Genomic DNA, 16,015 nt, shown 5'->3' with positions numbered 1-16,015 from the left:
ACAGCTCCTCTTATCTCCCTTCCTGGTGGGAGGAGGAGATGGGCTTATCCTCGATGCTCCATTAGCTGCACATCGCTTGCGGCACGCTCTGGTTTTCGAGGTAAGTGCCTTATTCTCAATTCTGCTCTCGTTCCTGTGACTGGGAGGAATTAGCATGAACAGGAGAGAAATCCTGCTGAGCGCAGGACTTGTACCAGCCTGTAGGATCCCAGGATGAAGCCTGACGAGCGTCGCTGGGACGAGGGAGTCATTCCTCCCAGGAACATCTCCTCTTCACCCTCCCCAAAAGGCTGCGGAAGCCCCAGGGAGAGAAACCTGAGCCTCACCACGGCTCCAGATCCTTATTTCATCCTCCCCTGCCCGGCACCGGCCACTCTCCTCTATCCTCTTCACCCGTCAGCACAGCGGCAGAGACCTGCCGGAGCAGCCTGAAGCCGGTAAGCGAGCTGAGTTTGCTGGGGCTCTGTCCGCTGCCCTCCTGGCACGTGTTCCCTTTCCTCCTGCTCTTGGCAGAGGGATGCACCGTTGGAGAAGGGCAGATGTCACCATCCTGTCTGGGATTTTGGGGTGTTTATTTGCAGATAGCCTTGGATACCGAGAAGCCACCTGAATCCCGATCCTGAGGAGAGGAAAACCATGGGGAGTGGAATGAGCAAGGTACTGGGGGGGGACGACAGTGGGATGCTGGCCAGCGTGTCCTCCTTGGGCAGGATCTTTCTTCTGCAGCCCAGGAGGATGCTCGTTCCCAGGCTACCACGGTGCCCTAAATGCAACCACTTCTCATTCCCCTTTGAAACTTCAAGCACTTAAGAAAGGGAATTAAGAAACTAAACAGCGATCCCTGGATTTATATCTGAGGTGATGAGCTAAGTGTCTGCAGGTGTTAGAAAAGTGGCAGCTGGCTTTAAATGTTTGTCCCTTGGGTGGTAAGGCTGTGGCATGAGCATCCTCAGGGCTGACGGGGGTCCCTGCATGGAAATTTCCTCCCTTTGCCCCCTCCCGGGACATGTCTGTGCCGGGCAGCCATGTGCTCCAAAGGGGGAAGTGGGGTTTTACTGCTGCTTGTTGCTCAGCTGAACTCCAGGGCTGGCAGAGGGGATTGATTTCTCTTGGTATCCTTAAATAACCGCTTGGTATGTGTGTTCTCCAGTTTAAAATTAGACTCTGAGACAACAACAGAAAGACCAGATCAGGGCAAATTCTCTCTGCGTGGCTCTGGTGCAATTTAACACTGTGTTTTCACCCCCTGCAGAAGCAGCCTGACCTACAAACTGGCTTTTACAGCCCCTGCAGTGCCACCAAACCTTCTTGGGGAGCCCCAGCTGCCTTTGCTGGGGGCTGGGTTGGTGCAGACACCTTTGTGTTGCAGGATCTGGCTTTGACTTGATGAGACACGGGGCTCGGCATCGCCCTTCTAGTGGTAACAGCTTGTGCTGTGCTGGGCACAGACGTTTGCTGAATCCAGGTGTTTGCAACCCAGGAGCGGGCTGGGGTTCAGCTGAATGGTAGAAATGGGCTGGATGTGGCCCAGTGCTGTTGAAAACCCTCCCTACAGCCTCTCAGACCAGATGTTTTCTGCTATACAGGTGCAAACAAGTCCAACTGGTAACCAGCTCTTCCTTTCTGTGTCCCTGGAAACTGCTCTGGTGGGCTCTTACACCCCGTCAATACTCTGAGCTGCCCCTTTTTTCTCCCTCATAACCCTGCAGCAGCGAGTTGAAGGCCAAATTTGCATACTTGACAGCACTTACTGCAACATCCTGGCCAGAAAAGTATTATAAATAGCCTGTGCCTTTGCCTGTCTATCCCCAGCTGGTGGAGGCAATCTTTGAAACTATTTGCAAGAGGTGGTTGCTAGAGAGTAGCAAAACAAAACCAAGTTGCAGCAGGGCTGGCCTGCTTCCAGGAGATGGGGAGATGGAGGGAAGTCCCCGCTGGAGCCCCACCTTGAAGGAGGAGGCTGGGATGAGCCGGGCTGTTTTGGGGAATCCAGCCCCCAGCAGTCCCTTTCCGATAGCAATAGGACCAGAGGCAAGCCCCTTCCATTTCTGCGCCGAGTTTTCCTGAGCTCTGCGCTCCTGGAGGGGTTTGGGTTGGTGGTTTGAGTGGGCTCAGCCTTTGGCGCTCATTAATGAAGATGATTCGTTAATTAGGTGCCTGGTTTATCATTGCCTGGAGAGTTTGCTGCCAGATGCCCTGGTCCCGCTGGTACCGTGCATGCAGCTTGATGCTCCCGCCACGTCGGATGCACGTTGTGCCCAGCGCCGTCTGAAATCTCTCTCCTTTTTTGTCACCTCCCAGGTTGTCAAAGGCCTCTACCTCGGGAACATCCGCGGTAAGTGCTTTCCCCTGCTCCACCTCCGCATTGCTGTGGGATCCCTGGGGAAGCCAGCGGGGCTGGAGGCGTCCCTCTCCTCGGGGAGCAACCTGTGCCTGCTCCCAGCGGGGGACCTCAGCATCTTCTGGAGATCCAAAGCTGCCAAAAAGCCCCATCCCAATTGCAAGTGACTCCATGCAGCTCAAGCCCAGGAAAGGGGACGTCTGGGGGGAGCTGTGGTTACCAGCTGAGAGCACTGGGTCACCCCTGGCATGGCTGGAAACCTCTCCTGTGTTTGCCGAGACAATATTTACAGCGGGCCAACGCCTGGTTTTCTCGCTGGAGCCTCTGGTCCCGTGGGGAACAGGGTGAAGCTTGGGTTTCACTCAACAGTGAGGACATGACAGCCTTTTCCAAGTTAGCAGTATAATTTCTGCTTCTGGGGGGCGGCTTTAGGAGCCTGCTGAATACCCAGTGCATCCGAGGAGGATTTTGCTTTGAAAGAGGTGCATCGCGATGCCCCGTCTCCTTTCCCGCATCGTGCTGGGTGGGAGGCAGCGGGAAGAGGCTGGCGTGGGGGTCAAGGGGCTGGGGGGGGGGGGGGGGGGGGAAGGGGGAATGGATGCAGGTTGCTGGTGAGTGCTTGGTCCAGCGGATTTCCCAGGATGGCAAGTGACTGATGTGCCGCTCCTGCTTCCAGACTCTGAGGACCGAGAAAATCTGCTGAAGAACGGGGTGACGCACATCCTCTCCATCCACAACAGTGCTAAACCGGTGCTGGAGGTGAGTTCCCCAGGTGGGAGGGGACCTGGGGGACCACCCCGGGGGAACAGGAGCTGGGAAGATGCAGATGGAACCCACTCCGCCTTCTCCTGGCGTGGGGCAGAGAGGGAAGAAGCAACGTTGGGATTTGCGCCAGTTGTTTTTTTTTTTTTGGCACCGATTTGCGCCGTGAGATTTTGAATTGCACCCAAAGGGGCTCAGTGCTGGCTTTCGGGGGAGAGGGCAGCGGGGGTGTTTTAGGGCACACGACCACCTCCTTCCTCGATGGTTTTGGAGGGTGAAGGTGTACAGCCACGGGGAGAACCGCGAGAGGGCGGCGGAGCCCCGCGGATGGCAGCGCCGGGGCCGCATCCAGCCCCGACGGGGCGGTGGGGGCACAGCAGGACCTGGAGGACCCCCCCACATCCCACCTCTCCTCCCAAAGCCTTGGCTTTGCCTGTTCCATCCTGTGACCCCCTGTCTGGCTGACCCCGGAGCGCTGCAGACCCCTCGGGCTGTGGGTGGGGGAAACTGAGGCAGGAGGGAGCTGCTCGGTGGGTTGATGCCGGAGGTGCCGGCTAGGTCTTTTGGGCACAAATCCTGCTTCTACGGACCGGTGGGCCGGGTGGAGCCTGCAGCAGGAGGAACAACCCCATGCTGGAGATGCTCGGACCGTGCTGCTCATCCTGCAGCCGATGGCCACGTGCAATTTGCGCTTCGGACCCGCTGCCGGCTCCCAAATCCCGGGATGCTGCAGAAGGCGAAGGGGACTGCCAGGACCTCTCATCCTTCGGGGCCACGATGGGCAGGGAGCCTGAGCAAAACACCAGCTTGAGCTTCTTCCCCGCTAAGGGATTGAGTAATGTGGAGGGAAAGGAAGGCGAGAGAGAAGGAAGGAGGCTGCATAAATTCGGTGCAGAAACAGCTTGTGCCTGGAGAAGGGGCAGCGGCTGGGGTCTGGCAGGGCTCGGGGCACGGCCAGATGGATAGTAAACCGCATGGTGAGCTTACAACACGGAGCAAGCCAGCGGGCTGATGGAAAGGGGAACTGGAAAAGCGTGGTGGGTTGAGCAATGTGTCAATCACAGCCCTGGGTCAGGAACCGCAAACCCCAGCACCATTCCCATGCGCGGCCCAGCTCCCAGAGGTGGGATGGGGGCATCTGGCCCCATGGGGAAGGGGAAGCTGCTGGGACCCTGGCAGTTAATCCATGATCGGGGCGCGGGTCAGGGTTTGGGGAGGAGTGGGGTCGTTTTGGCTGCTCCGCTGGTTGGCACGGCGGTTCTCCTCGCCGTGGGGAGATCAGGCTGGCACCAGGCATGGCAGGGCACAGCCAGGTTTTGGAAAGCCGCAGCCCATCACGGCTCACCCCGCAAAACCTTGCTGGTCCCCGTGCCCCTGCCCAGTACATGTCCCCCTTCCATCCGCTGAGCTCCCCCCTCCACCCACCATCCCCCTGCGTGCCGGGGAGCCGCGGTTTGGCCGGGGATGTGGATGGGGAACCCTGCGGCTCTGTTTTTCCCCCTCCTGCCCCAGCCTCTCCGGCAGCTTCTGTGGGTGGGGAGCATCCAGCCGGCACGCCACAGGGAGCCAGCAAAGTGGCACATCGCTGCGGCACCTCGTCCCCGTCCCACAAGAGGCTGTGAGATGGCAGGGGCGAGTGTGGGACGGGGCTGGGGAGGATGAATGGGATGGAGAGGTGATGCATGGGAAAGCCCACCCGCGCTCATCCTCGAAACGTGGGTCTTTCCAGTGCAGAAATATCCCAGTGCCTCTCCTGCTCTGCTCCTTCCCTCCTTAAATAATTGGCTTTTTCCAGCCTCCCTATTTGCCGTGGGTTGGAGGGAAGTGGCCCGTGGGTTTGGGCTGTGTCAGCCGAGGGGGGACCTTTCAGCAGTGATTGCACAGGGAACTGATGGGGATGGGGCAATCCCTGGTGCTCAGCCGTTTTGGCTCTGGCTGGCAGGATTTCCACCCATTTCACTAAGAAAAAAAAAAAACGCCCAACCCCCAAAAAACTCAGATGAAAAGGATCTAATTTTAGCTCAGAACAGGGAGGATCGAGGAAGCGAAGTTTTAAAGAAAGGAAAGTAATCTGACCTACGCCAACATGTGGCGGGATGATTTATTGTGTATTAAAAGGACCGGGAGGAAATAACTCATTGATGAGAGTGACTTCATCAGTGCGTGTTCATACACGTCTTCCTGATGGGACTCGTCGGTCAGGGCTCCAGGAAAGGGATGGCTGAGTTTTTGGGGCTCCTGAGCATCGTAGCAGTTCCGCACAGCCTGGCCTCTCCTCTGGGCTGAAATGGGGGGAAATAGCCCAGGGTGGGATGGATGCGACCCGTCACAGCTCTCCCTACCCGTGGGGAGCAGGGCGATGGCACCGAAAGCGGATTGTGGCTTTCCCCTCACTGAAGGTTCAGCTGGGGAGAGAGAAAAGAGAGAAATGGGGCATTTTGTGTTTCTCAGTGGTATCTTATTACTGCAACTGTCTTTATATTGCAGGACATGACCTATCTCTGTATCTCGGCCTCAGATTCATCCAGTCAAAACCTGTAAGTCGTTTGCCATCCTTTTGCCTCCTAGCATCGCGTGTTGGTAGTTGTTGGTCAATAAAAGCTCAGATTCTGCAGAATGAAGGTTCAGTTCATTCCTGCTGTGAAAACTTCATATCATTGCTGAGCTTGACAGAAGCTGCGGTTCATTCTCGGATGGTAAATAGCATTTGTAGGACTTAAAATCTGTTTCTGTGTGTGTTTGCAGTCTGTAAATTTAATTTTCCATCAAATTTCAGAATTCTTCTACTGGGCAGGGTTGAAAATGGGAGCATTTTTTCTTGGTTTACAAAGACAGTGATTTGTGTTGGTCTTCCAGACATTCTCCTTGGAAAGAGAAATAAAATATTTATTAAACTCAACATTTTTTTCCCCACACAAAGCTTAGATACTTCTACGTCCTTTAGTGATGTACTTGAGATGAAGCTGGTGAGAGATGCTGCAAGGAAGCCCCAGGCTTTCATGGAGCGCGGTGCTGGGGTGCAATGGGTGCAGGTGCTGCTGGCACTGGGGAGGCTGCAGAACCCCGCTGCTGCTTTGGGTGACGGGCATCCATAAACCATCCATTGCAACCAGAAAATGGGCGACTCCAAGGGATTTTTTTTCTCACCAATCAAACCCTAAAAAGGATCAAAACTTCATGCACAGTGACCGGACTGAGCCCCACTTGCAGAGGTACTGGTTTTCCAACATCCTTGGGAACAGCCGTGCCCGCGGGTGTGATTCTGCTTGCTCATGCTCCCGCTGAGCGGAAAGAGAAGCTTTACAAGAAAGCCCTGCCTCAGCAAGAGCTGGGTTTTTTGGTTGTTATTTTTTTCTTTTCTCAGATTTCTTTGCATTTGTGGTATGTCTGAAAGGAGAAAAAAAAAAAAAAAGGAAAAAAAAAAAAAGAAAAAAGCTGCCGGAAGGAAGACTTATACAAGGAACTATTTTCTGCTTTTTCTGCTTGTCAGTTTATGCCTTGGATTTCACAATCCTGATGAACTTTGTGTCCTGCAGAGAAGATGCTTGTGACTCAGGACCTCAGTGGCTCTCAGCATTACCAGGCTCCATGCCCTGATCCCACGCTTTGAGGCTGGAAAAGAACGGGGAGAGCTTTCCTCTGGCTGGCTACCTGGGGAAAAAAACCCCGTGGAGTGGGTGAGGATGGATGGAGTGGCTGAAGTGCTCACTTCTCTCCCTCTGGGATGGGTTGGGAGAGCGATGGAGTGGGCAGGAGGCTGGCAACAAGTGTGCTGAGTGAGCTGGAGGCGAGAGCATCATGTCCTTGCAAGCAAAGTGCATCCCTCCTGGTCCTAGCCAAGGAGCTGGAATGGAAAACTGGGATCTGGAGAGCCTGGACCTGTGTAGGCAACACGTGCAGGCCCTGCGGGATGCTGCCTGCTCTGCGAAGATGAGTAGGATGAGGAGGAATCCCCCGGGACAAGCTTTAGGCAGGGAAACACCCTTCCAAATGGCGATGCTCCGTTTGTTATGGTGGTTGGAAGGAGGCACGGCTGTAGCCCATGAGGAGCGATGGACTGACATCATCCAGGGCTGAGAGGCTCAGTATTTTTAGTATGACCACGGCTTCAGAGACTCCTCCATCTCTCCTCCTCGGGCAGCAGAACCCTCTGCTATTTCTGAATACATCCTTGGCTGGTTTCTTAGAAGGCGCCTGATCCCTGCCCTTCCAGGGAAGTGTGAAAAGTATCATCTCCATCAATCCCCTTTCCAGGGAAGGGTGAAGAGCATCCCCTTTGATGGGCTAACAGGGGTGGGGGAGGTTTTGGAGGAATTCTGTCTTGTCCCTACAGGGAAACCGGCTTTGAGCCCTGCTGGGAGTGAGCCCTTGGCGAGGGGCATGGAGGAGGGGGGAATAACTCTGCAGTAATTTGTGCCTTGGCTTCTGAGAAATCAGGAAGGTGCACGCCCACCCCATCACGCGGAGGCAGAGGAAGTCCGGCGCCGGAGCAAAGGCTCTGCCTGCTCCCGTGCTCGCTGCGGGATGGCTCTGGCTCAGCTGTGCCAAAGGGACCCTCTTCTCCTCCCAAAAAAAGCCAGAGCTGTGCGGTCAGGGAGTCCACCAGCAGCCCAAGTTACCTAGAATCAAGTTTTCTGCCTCAAAACTGCCCCAAGGGTCAGTGCGGCTGCGAGGCCGAGCAGGAATGGGCAGCGTTTATTGCAAACGCGTGTCAAGGAGCCGAATACCTGGCTCGGCGTGGGCTCTCGGAGATGCTCGCTGTCTTCAGGAGGGATCGGCGGCAGCTTCCAGCATCACGCGCAGTGATGAGCGGGAGGGATGCGTCTCACCTGCATAACCCTCCAACGAACACCCACCTCTATCTCATCAGTATATATGGAGTTATTTATCCTGTTTTCTAGGTCTCCATGCCTCCAAAAAGATGGGTGCTGCTCATATTGCTGAGCATCCAGCACAGAAGGAGCGAAGCACCATAGCACGTTGCAGCTGAGCTGCCAGAAAGCCCTGGCTCCCTGCCCTGCCCTGTTTTGCTGCAAAACTCGCCGGTTAGGGTTAACGTGCTCCCTCTGCCTTGCTGGCAGTTACTGGTTATGCTTTCAGGAATGCAGGCAGCCATTGGGGGACAAGCCTGTGTTGTTGCTGGGAGCCTTACCTCCCTGGCACGGGCACCTCTCCATGCCCTCCCTTGTTTGGGAAGGGGCTGGAGAGGCTGCTTGGGGTGAGGAGGGAAAGGGAGTTGCACCATTTTGGGACCTGCAAGCAAAATGCCATCTTTCCCTTGGAGGCGACTGGGTATTTTTGGCATCTTTTGGGAATTAGGGGTGAGCCGATGGCTCAGGACAACCTCTGATGTGGGGATGTGCGTGTCCCTTGGGCACAAGATGACACCTTGCCCTGGAGGCTGTCTCCCTGGGGTCCTCCTTGAGATGGTTTGGCTGATGGCGTCCTGCTCCCATCCTGATACCTTGGGAAGCAGGAAATCCCTGGAAAGTCTCCTAGGTCATTTCCTTCCTGGCAGGTGAAGATCAGCCCCTCTGCCTTGGTTTGGCAGAGGAAAGATCTCTGCTCCCACCCCATGCCAGTAGCCCCAGGGTGGTGGGAAGTCCCAGTGGGGAATGGGGGGGGGGGCAAAACTCCTGCTGCTGGTGTGGCTGGGTGCCTTGCAGGTGTGGGCAGCCCTCCTGTCCTCACCTCCCTGCCTCTCTCCTTGCAGGCTGCAGCATTTTAAGGAGTGCATCAGGTTTATCCATGAATGTCGGCTCGGTGGTGGAGGCTGCCTTGTCCATTGGTGAGAGCTGCCATAACGGTCTTGCATCCCCGGTTCATGTCAGTCCTCTGGGAGGTGGGGATGGGGTCCCAAAAAGTGTCCTCGATGTCGAACGTTGCTTGTGGTGGGGAGGAAGAAGAGAAGACAAGGAACAGCAGGAGGGTGACAGGGGAGGTGTCCGCTGCCGGGACCCATGGGGATGGGTGGTCTGTGCACTGAAAACCTGAGCATCCAAAGAGGTGGGACAGGCTAGAGAATGGGACAGGAGAAAGCCACTTGCCTGGGACCACCAGTGGTGGCCCCCTGCCCGTGTGGCTCCTTACCCCTACCCAACCCATGGCCGGGGAACCCTGCTAGCACCCCAAGCGAGAGGGGGGTGCCTGTGGGAAGATGCATCCCATGGGTGTCCCTTGCCGCGGGGCCGCAGCAGCCTTTGCAATGGGAATATCTCTCCCTGACGCTGCTCCCTTGCACCGTGCCAGTCTGGCTGGAGTCTCCCGCAGCACCACCGTCCTGGTGGCTTACCTCATGACGGTGACTGAGCTCGGCTGGGAGAGCTGCCTGGCTGCCACCAAGGCCGTGCGATCCTACGTCAGCCCCAACTTTGGCTTCCAGCAGCAGCTGCAGGAGTACGAGGCGACCTTGCTGCAGGAGGTACGTCCCGGGCCGACGTCCCCTTATATACGTGTCTGCAGAGTTTGCAAACATGCACCGCTCTTTTGCATGCAGCTCACGGCGGGGGCCAGCTGTTTGCCTGAGCTGGCTTTTTGTGCATGCTATTTATTGCCTGGGGATTTTGGGTTTTGCATGCAAAAAAAATAAAAGAAAAAAAAAAAAAAAGCACCTCGACATTATGTGAGTGCACTTAAAAAAGCCCTTTAAAACCCCAGTGCTTTTCTCGAGAGTTCAGTCAGGACACAGCAGGAGGGACGGGTGAGCAGCAAGTTCCCCCTGGGAGCCCCGGGAAGGGCGCTGGGCTCGTTCCCAGGAATGCAGCACGACGAAGCAGGAGCCGGAGGCGGAAAGGGGGAGAGGAGAGGGAGGAAAGCTCTTGCGAGCGGCTTCGGGATGTCTGGAGTGCTTGGATCTGGCTGGGCTTCCTCTGACGGCAAGTCCTCTGCATTTAGAGGCAGGCGACAGACAGGAGCAAGTGTCGATGGAGGAATTCTCCTGTTTCCTCCCCAAAATGACACAGAGCAGCAGGTTTTAGGAGAGTAGAAGCTCTGGCTAGGTGGGTTCCCATCCTGCGCAGGGGAGGGATGATGTAGCTGAGCCGAGCTGGATGCTGGCAGCTGGGAGTGACAGCGGCATGTCTAATCGGGAGAGCACTAATTGCAGAGATCAGAGTTGCGCTTTTGACCTGGAAAGGCCCTAAAAAAGCACAGCTCCCACCTGGCTCCCTTCTAGCTTCCCACACCAGACCCTTCGCCACTACCCAACCCCGGGTTCCACAGCAAAGGACCAGCATCCAGAACTTCCCCGTGAGGGTACACAGGTCACGGATGGACCTCTGTAAGGAAAGACTAACCCACAAATCTATGTGTATGAGGCCTCTGGTAGCCCACGTCACCCCTAAACTTGGTCCCATCCCTGGAAGCAAGACCCCAGGCAAAGCCCCAACAACCACTGCAGCCACAAGCATCGTGCAGTGGCCCTGTGGCAAATGGCGGTGGGGACCCGGTGGTCCCTCCGGCGCCGAGCCCTTTGAGGGGATTTCTCTCCTCCCGGGAGAGGCAGGGACAGCATGTGACATTGGCCCAAATGTCAGCCCCTTCCCTGCCACCAAGTTCCCTTCCCCGGGTGCCGGACGGAGCGGGCAATCACTGTCACATGAAGGACGTAGCCCTGCCCCGTTATCACCGGCTTGCAAAAATACTCGTGAAAGAGGGTGGAAAATGGTCCAAGGGATTACAAAACACGCGCAGCGCTGGAGATTCCCTGTGGGGCTTCCCCTGCCTGGGCCAGCTCGCCCCATCCCTTCCCACACTTTGGCCACGTCCCAGCACGGACCGTGATGTGGGGTTTGCTGTCCGCCTCCCCTCCGTCCGAGCTATTCCTCCTGCTCCCCAAAATCCAGGCTGGGCTCAGCAGGCACCAGACTTTCCTCCCTTTCCCTTAGCTGCTGCTTTTTTTCATCACCTCAGGAGTTTTGCTGGGGGCTTTGCAAGCATTTCCCTGAAAATACGAAAGGCAGAGCCAAGGGTGGAGGCGCTTGGATGTGTTTTTCTGAGCCGCGGGGTTTAGCAAGAGCCGCCTTTTACTTGAAACACCCTGCGTTCCCCACGATCGCAGCATCGGGGAGGGAAGCTGTGGATGTCTCTCGTGGGCGGACTGCTGCTAGCATGGCTCCGGGGGCGAAGGCTGGGTGCTGGGAGCGCTCTGCCATTACTCACCCACAGTAGCATTTGAAGAAGGGGAAGAGCCAGGATGGATGCTCCAACCCAACCAGCGATGCTCTGCTCCCAGCTCGCTCCTGCATCCTCCGCCTTTGCAAGAGGAATGGCATTGAGGGCAGGTCAGCCGAGGTGGATGGCTGGGGGTCCCACGGGGTGGTGGGCACCATAGGCATTCACCTGTGTGGCCAGAAGTCCGTGGGACCCGATGCCACATGGGTCCTGCACCTTGCTTCGTGCCAAGCAGCAGTTGGCTCGCTTACCTTGGCTGTGGGAGGTCGCACTTTGTTCCTGTTTGTGGTTTTCTGTGTGTGTAGGTTGGATGCAGGAACAAGGGTATGGTGACTTGACCTTCAGCTCTTGCTGAGGATAGAAAAGATGCTAAATTTCCCCATTTAGCCCAGCTGTCATCCCAGCAGGCAGCAATCCAGAAACGCAGTGCTTGGGAGCAGACATGGATAAGGGCTGGGCAGGCGGCTCAGGAGGAAAAGCCTCATTTCTTGTTGGTTAAAACCTGGGAAGAACAGGTCGGTCCTCCGGGGGACCTCCTCCCCAGAGCTGCGGGTGAGCATCCCTCGGTGCCTTAGTTTCCTTGGTCCAGAGCAGGGACCTCGGACGGGACCCCGGGAGGTAGAAATGGGGAAGATGCTCTGTGAGACTGGCCAGCCGGCCCCTTGCCGCAAGAACAACGCATCAAGCCTGCAGCTGGGGTTTCGAGCTGGCAAATGGTGCTTAGCAGGGCTAGATGGATAAAGAAGGAAGGAAAAGACCAAGAGCAGCAGCAGGATGATGGGTAAGGTTAGAAAAGGAAGTAAGTGAGTGCAGAAAAGACAGCGTGGATGTGAGAGAGGGCACAGACGGGCATTCAGGTGATGGACCTGTCCCTCCCTGCCCCACGGTCCCCCCTGGGTGCTGGCACACTCCGGCCAGGCTTCCTTTCTCCTGCCCTGGTGCCGTCCCAGATGGGATGGATGCTCCTGACCCCAGGAGAGAGGAGGAGGTTAACGGGTTAGTGGTCAGCACTGGAGGAAACGGGCTGTAACCACTTCTTGCTCTGGCTTTAAAAGGAAACGCCTGGCAGCAGCAGAAGGGTGCTTCCCCCAAACTCCCGCCGGCTCCTTCCCTCCTTTGCTGGATGGTGGGAGCCAGCTCCGAGGCTGGGCGGTGGGTGCTGAGCCTCGGTGGGTGCTGAGCCTGGGTGGCCAAGCTGGTCTCCCCATGGACCTTCATCCCTCCGGATGGTTTGCATGGAAGGGATGTTCTCCCCATGAGCAGCCCCAAATCCTATCCCGAATCCTTTGGAAGTCACTACCCAAGGGTTGTTTTCTTAGCAAGGAAATCAGGCTTGGTTCTTGGGGTCCACCCCGAACAAGGGGTCTTCATTCTTGCAGGCGGCGAGCGTGCAGCAGCTGTGGTCAGTCCTGCTGTCTGAGGGAGTGGATTTGGGAAATCCAGACATTCCCGGTGGAAATCCCCTCTGCCCGAGCTGACTTTCCCTGGCTGCAGGAGGAGGTGGTGGGATGCCACCAGGGTCAGTCTCAGATTTTGTTCTCTTGCTCCTCATGGTCCCCGTGCCTGTGGCAGCCCCAGCAGGACAGGGCTGAGCTGCCCGTCCCGCTGTCGTGCATCCTGCACCTTTGGGGTGAGCTCGGTGGCTCCTGGGGGGAGGCATCTCACCCTGGGGATGCCGAGGCTGGGCAGCTTGTGGGAGGGGGGCTGCCTGCCCTCTCCTTCTAGTTCCCCCAGCTGCACCCCATGCCTGTCCCAGTGCTACCCTGTGCCGGGACTCCGATGCTTGGTCCCTCTGCAGACCCTTTGAACCCACAGGTTTTGCATTTCCAACTCCGTGCCCTCCATCCTTTTTGTGAGGTGTTTGGTATTGCTGGGCATGCTCCTACCACTCATCCTACTAAGTCCTACTTGCTGGAGCAGCTGGTTCCCAGCTACTTTGGAAGACAGCAAAATCCTGCCAGCTCCCCGTGAGCGCCGGGCAGCTGGCACGGCGGGTCCCGGCAGAGCTGCCTATTCCTGCCCACACTTTCAGGCGTTGCAGTCTGAGCCTGTCTGGCCGTTTCTCATCCCAGCAGTAGCGGGAAGCATTTTTACAGACCATCTCTCACTTCCCAGCCATCTCCGGACCTCAGCCTACTGCCAGCTGGCCCCTGGCCTCTGGCACGCTCCTGCCACCGGAGCAGCCTTCGGAACTGGCTGCAGCGATGTGGGGGGATCGAGAGGCACCCCTCAACTGCCCAATGGCGAGGAAGATGCTCTGCAAACAAACCTGCCTCAGCATGCAAGAGCCGACTTGGCCGTGCAGCTTGCGGCAACGAATGCAGCCTGTCCCCGTGCTGCCACGGCGGGGAGAAAGCGCGGGAAAGCTTTTCTTACAGGAATTTGGGCACACAAGGAACAACAGCAGCTTCTTGGCAATGAAAAGTAAATAAAGCTGCTGTCCCAGCTGCAGCCGGCATGAGAAGCTGAGGATGCTGCCAGCTCGTTGGGTCCATCTGTGCTGGGCTGGGGATGCGGGGAGCGCTCGGTTGGGGGGAAACCGTCGCATCTCTCGTATGATGTGATCGTGTTGCGTGGCACGTGGGGCTCCTGTGAAACTGGGATCTTTCTGCTTGCTGCCTGTGGCTGGGGACCCCCCTGGCCTTGGCTGTGGCTGGGATGCAGCGGGCATTGCCCCCGCTCAGCTCGCTGCTTTCCACTGGCGCTGGTGCGAGCCCTGGCTCTCAAGTCAGGGGTGTCTCAGCCCCCGCTGACCCTGACAACCTCTTTTGGCTTTGTCCTGGCAGTACCGCGCCTGGATCCGCCGCGACTATGGCAGGAACCCGTTCAAGGACCAGGAGGAGCTGCAGTGCTTGCTGGCCCAGCAGGAGCAGAGGCAGAAGGAGCAGCAGCTGGGGAGCAGGGATTGCTCCTGGCTCCGGTCTCCAGCTCCCACCTACCCGCTCCCCTACAACGCAGGTGGCACCAGCAGAAGCAGATGGATGAACAGATAAGCAGCCGGCTGCTCGCAGGCAGACATTGGCCCTGGGGCTTGGAAAATTCAGTCTTCCCTTTGCCAAGTGCCCGCGGGGGTTCATGTCTAGGGCAGCAAGCAGCCAGCACCAGCCTCGGCCGTGGGCTCGAGGGTTGGAGCAGGGGGGAGGTCAGGACTCGCAGACCCTCCCTTTGGCTGCTGGTTCTGTATATACCTCTGGGCCAGCCAGTTAATTGATGACAGTGTCTTGCTCTCTCCCGTTTCCCCATTCCCCAGTGGATCGCGGCCACTTTTCCATCACCCAGAGCAGCATCGAGCCCCGTCCCTCTCTCCGGCAGCACGGTACCAGGGCGAGATGGGGAGAAAAGCCACCTTGTCAACTGCTTTGAGGTGAAGCTGGGGGCCGATGCAGCCTGCAAGGCTGCCCCGAGGAGGGAGAGACGGGTGCTGGGGTTGTGGGTGTGCTGCCGAATCTGACTGTCACCCCGTGGGATGGGGAGAGAGGGGCCAGAGGCTGAGCTGCTCCTGGGGCTGCAGATGCCCCTCGCTGTGTTTGGGCTTTCCTGGTCCAGCCTGTCCTTGGCAGATGTCTGTCTGGCGTTTTTCTTAACCGCCTCCCCACCTCTCAGGGAGGGGGAAATCCAGCAGTGCCGGAGGCTGCCCGTCCCCACTGCCTCCATCCCCAGAGCTGGAGCGGTTTTGGGTTTCCCCTGCTGCCCGATCTGAATGTCCCCGGTTGCAAAAGAAGTCAATTGCTCGATTGGACTCAGTCGACCCACAGACCAATTTAACGTTGTCCCTCTCCAACAGCCATTTTAATATTGAAAGACTGTGACGGTGTCCCTTTTTTCATCCCAAACTCACACACCGTGTTTCCAAAGCGTGGACTCGCTGCCTTCCTTTGCCAGGACTCCCCACATCCATCCTACAAGGTGGGGGTCCCAACCCATTGACACAGCCCTTCTACATTTAAACCTTTAAATCTTCCATGCAAGCTTGGTCTTTTACCATAAATACCTTGCTTGGCTTCTCAAAAATATCTATTCTGAGAAAAAAAAAAAGGGCATTTAAAATATTTCTAGGAATTCCCTTAATGAAAATTTCTGGGTACTTGGCGTGTGACAGCGCTAGGGGTGACTCGCCCAACTCCTAATAAAGAGGAGAGTGATTAAAACCAGGAGGATGGCTGGTCTTGATTTGCGGTGTTCCTGATGGGAATGGAGGGATGGACTGACATGACCGCTCCGCTGCTGTATCCTGTTTCCTATTTTCTTGATGAGAACCACCAGCAAAATTAAAAGTTTTAAAGACTCAATGTTCAGCCATAATGTACAGGATTCCGGGAAGAAAATTATGGGGGCTTTTCCCTGTCTTTTTAGGTTGAGAAAAGGGTCCCTTTGGCTGTTACTCTACATGGAGATATGCTGTAGTTTGTGCCTGCCTGCAGCACGCTTTGCATGGGAAAGTGCCCTGAGCAATTAATGAGCTCAAGGACCATAAATGCTGATGATGGAGTGGACTGAAGGGAAATTGAACAAACTGGGTTGATATTGGTTTTAATGCATCCGTTATCACTTTAGGAAGCAGAAAAATGGAAGTTGTGCACAAGAAAAAAAGAGAAGAAAGTTGGTTTCTGGTGTTAATAGGAAGTTATAGGAGATAAGTGATAAGCAGAGATTAGATCTGCAGTAGGTGTGATAACCTCTGCGGAGCGCTGCTGTCCCGTTGCCTGCGCCAACCTGGAGGGCCATGCCCCTTCCCATCCC

General features: G+C 56.5%; 1 protein-coding gene across 3 annotated transcripts; it reads left to right on the top strand.

Moving 5' to 3' along the window:
* The first annotated feature begins 633 nt into the window (after positions 1-633).
* Positions 634-15,385, top strand: LOC126041235 (dual specificity protein phosphatase 22-A-like). 3 transcript variants are annotated; one of them, XM_049806636.1, is made up of 7 exons: positions 634-657; positions 2,302-2,335; positions 3,018-3,100; positions 5,591-5,640; positions 8,817-8,891; positions 9,353-9,524; positions 14,062-15,385. In XM_049806636.1, exons 1-7 carry the CDS (start codon positions 637-639, stop codon positions 14,266-14,268), a joined length of 642 nt encoding a protein of 213 aa, XP_049662593.1. In that variant the 5' UTR covers positions 634-636; the 3' UTR covers positions 14,269-15,385. The 3 variants fall into 3 exon arrangements, with proteins under 3 accessions (XP_049662593.1, XP_049662591.1, XP_049662594.1); XM_049806634.1 differs by lacking the exon at positions 634-657 and having other exon boundaries at positions 2,036-2,335; XM_049806637.1 differs by lacking the exons at positions 634-657; positions 14,062-15,385 and adding an exon at positions 12,655-12,755 and having other exon boundaries at positions 2,036-2,335.
* Positions 15,386-16,015: the final 630 nt, after the last annotated feature.

Source organism: Accipiter gentilis, chromosome 7, assembly GCF_929443795.1.
Source record: "Accipiter gentilis chromosome 7, bAccGen1.1, whole genome shotgun sequence".
In the NCBI taxonomy this organism is placed as follows: Eukaryota; Metazoa; Chordata; class Aves; order Accipitriformes; family Accipitridae; genus Astur; species Astur gentilis.
The sequence above is the reverse complement of the archived record's forward strand: the minus strand, read 5'-3'. Positions and strand labels throughout refer to the sequence as shown.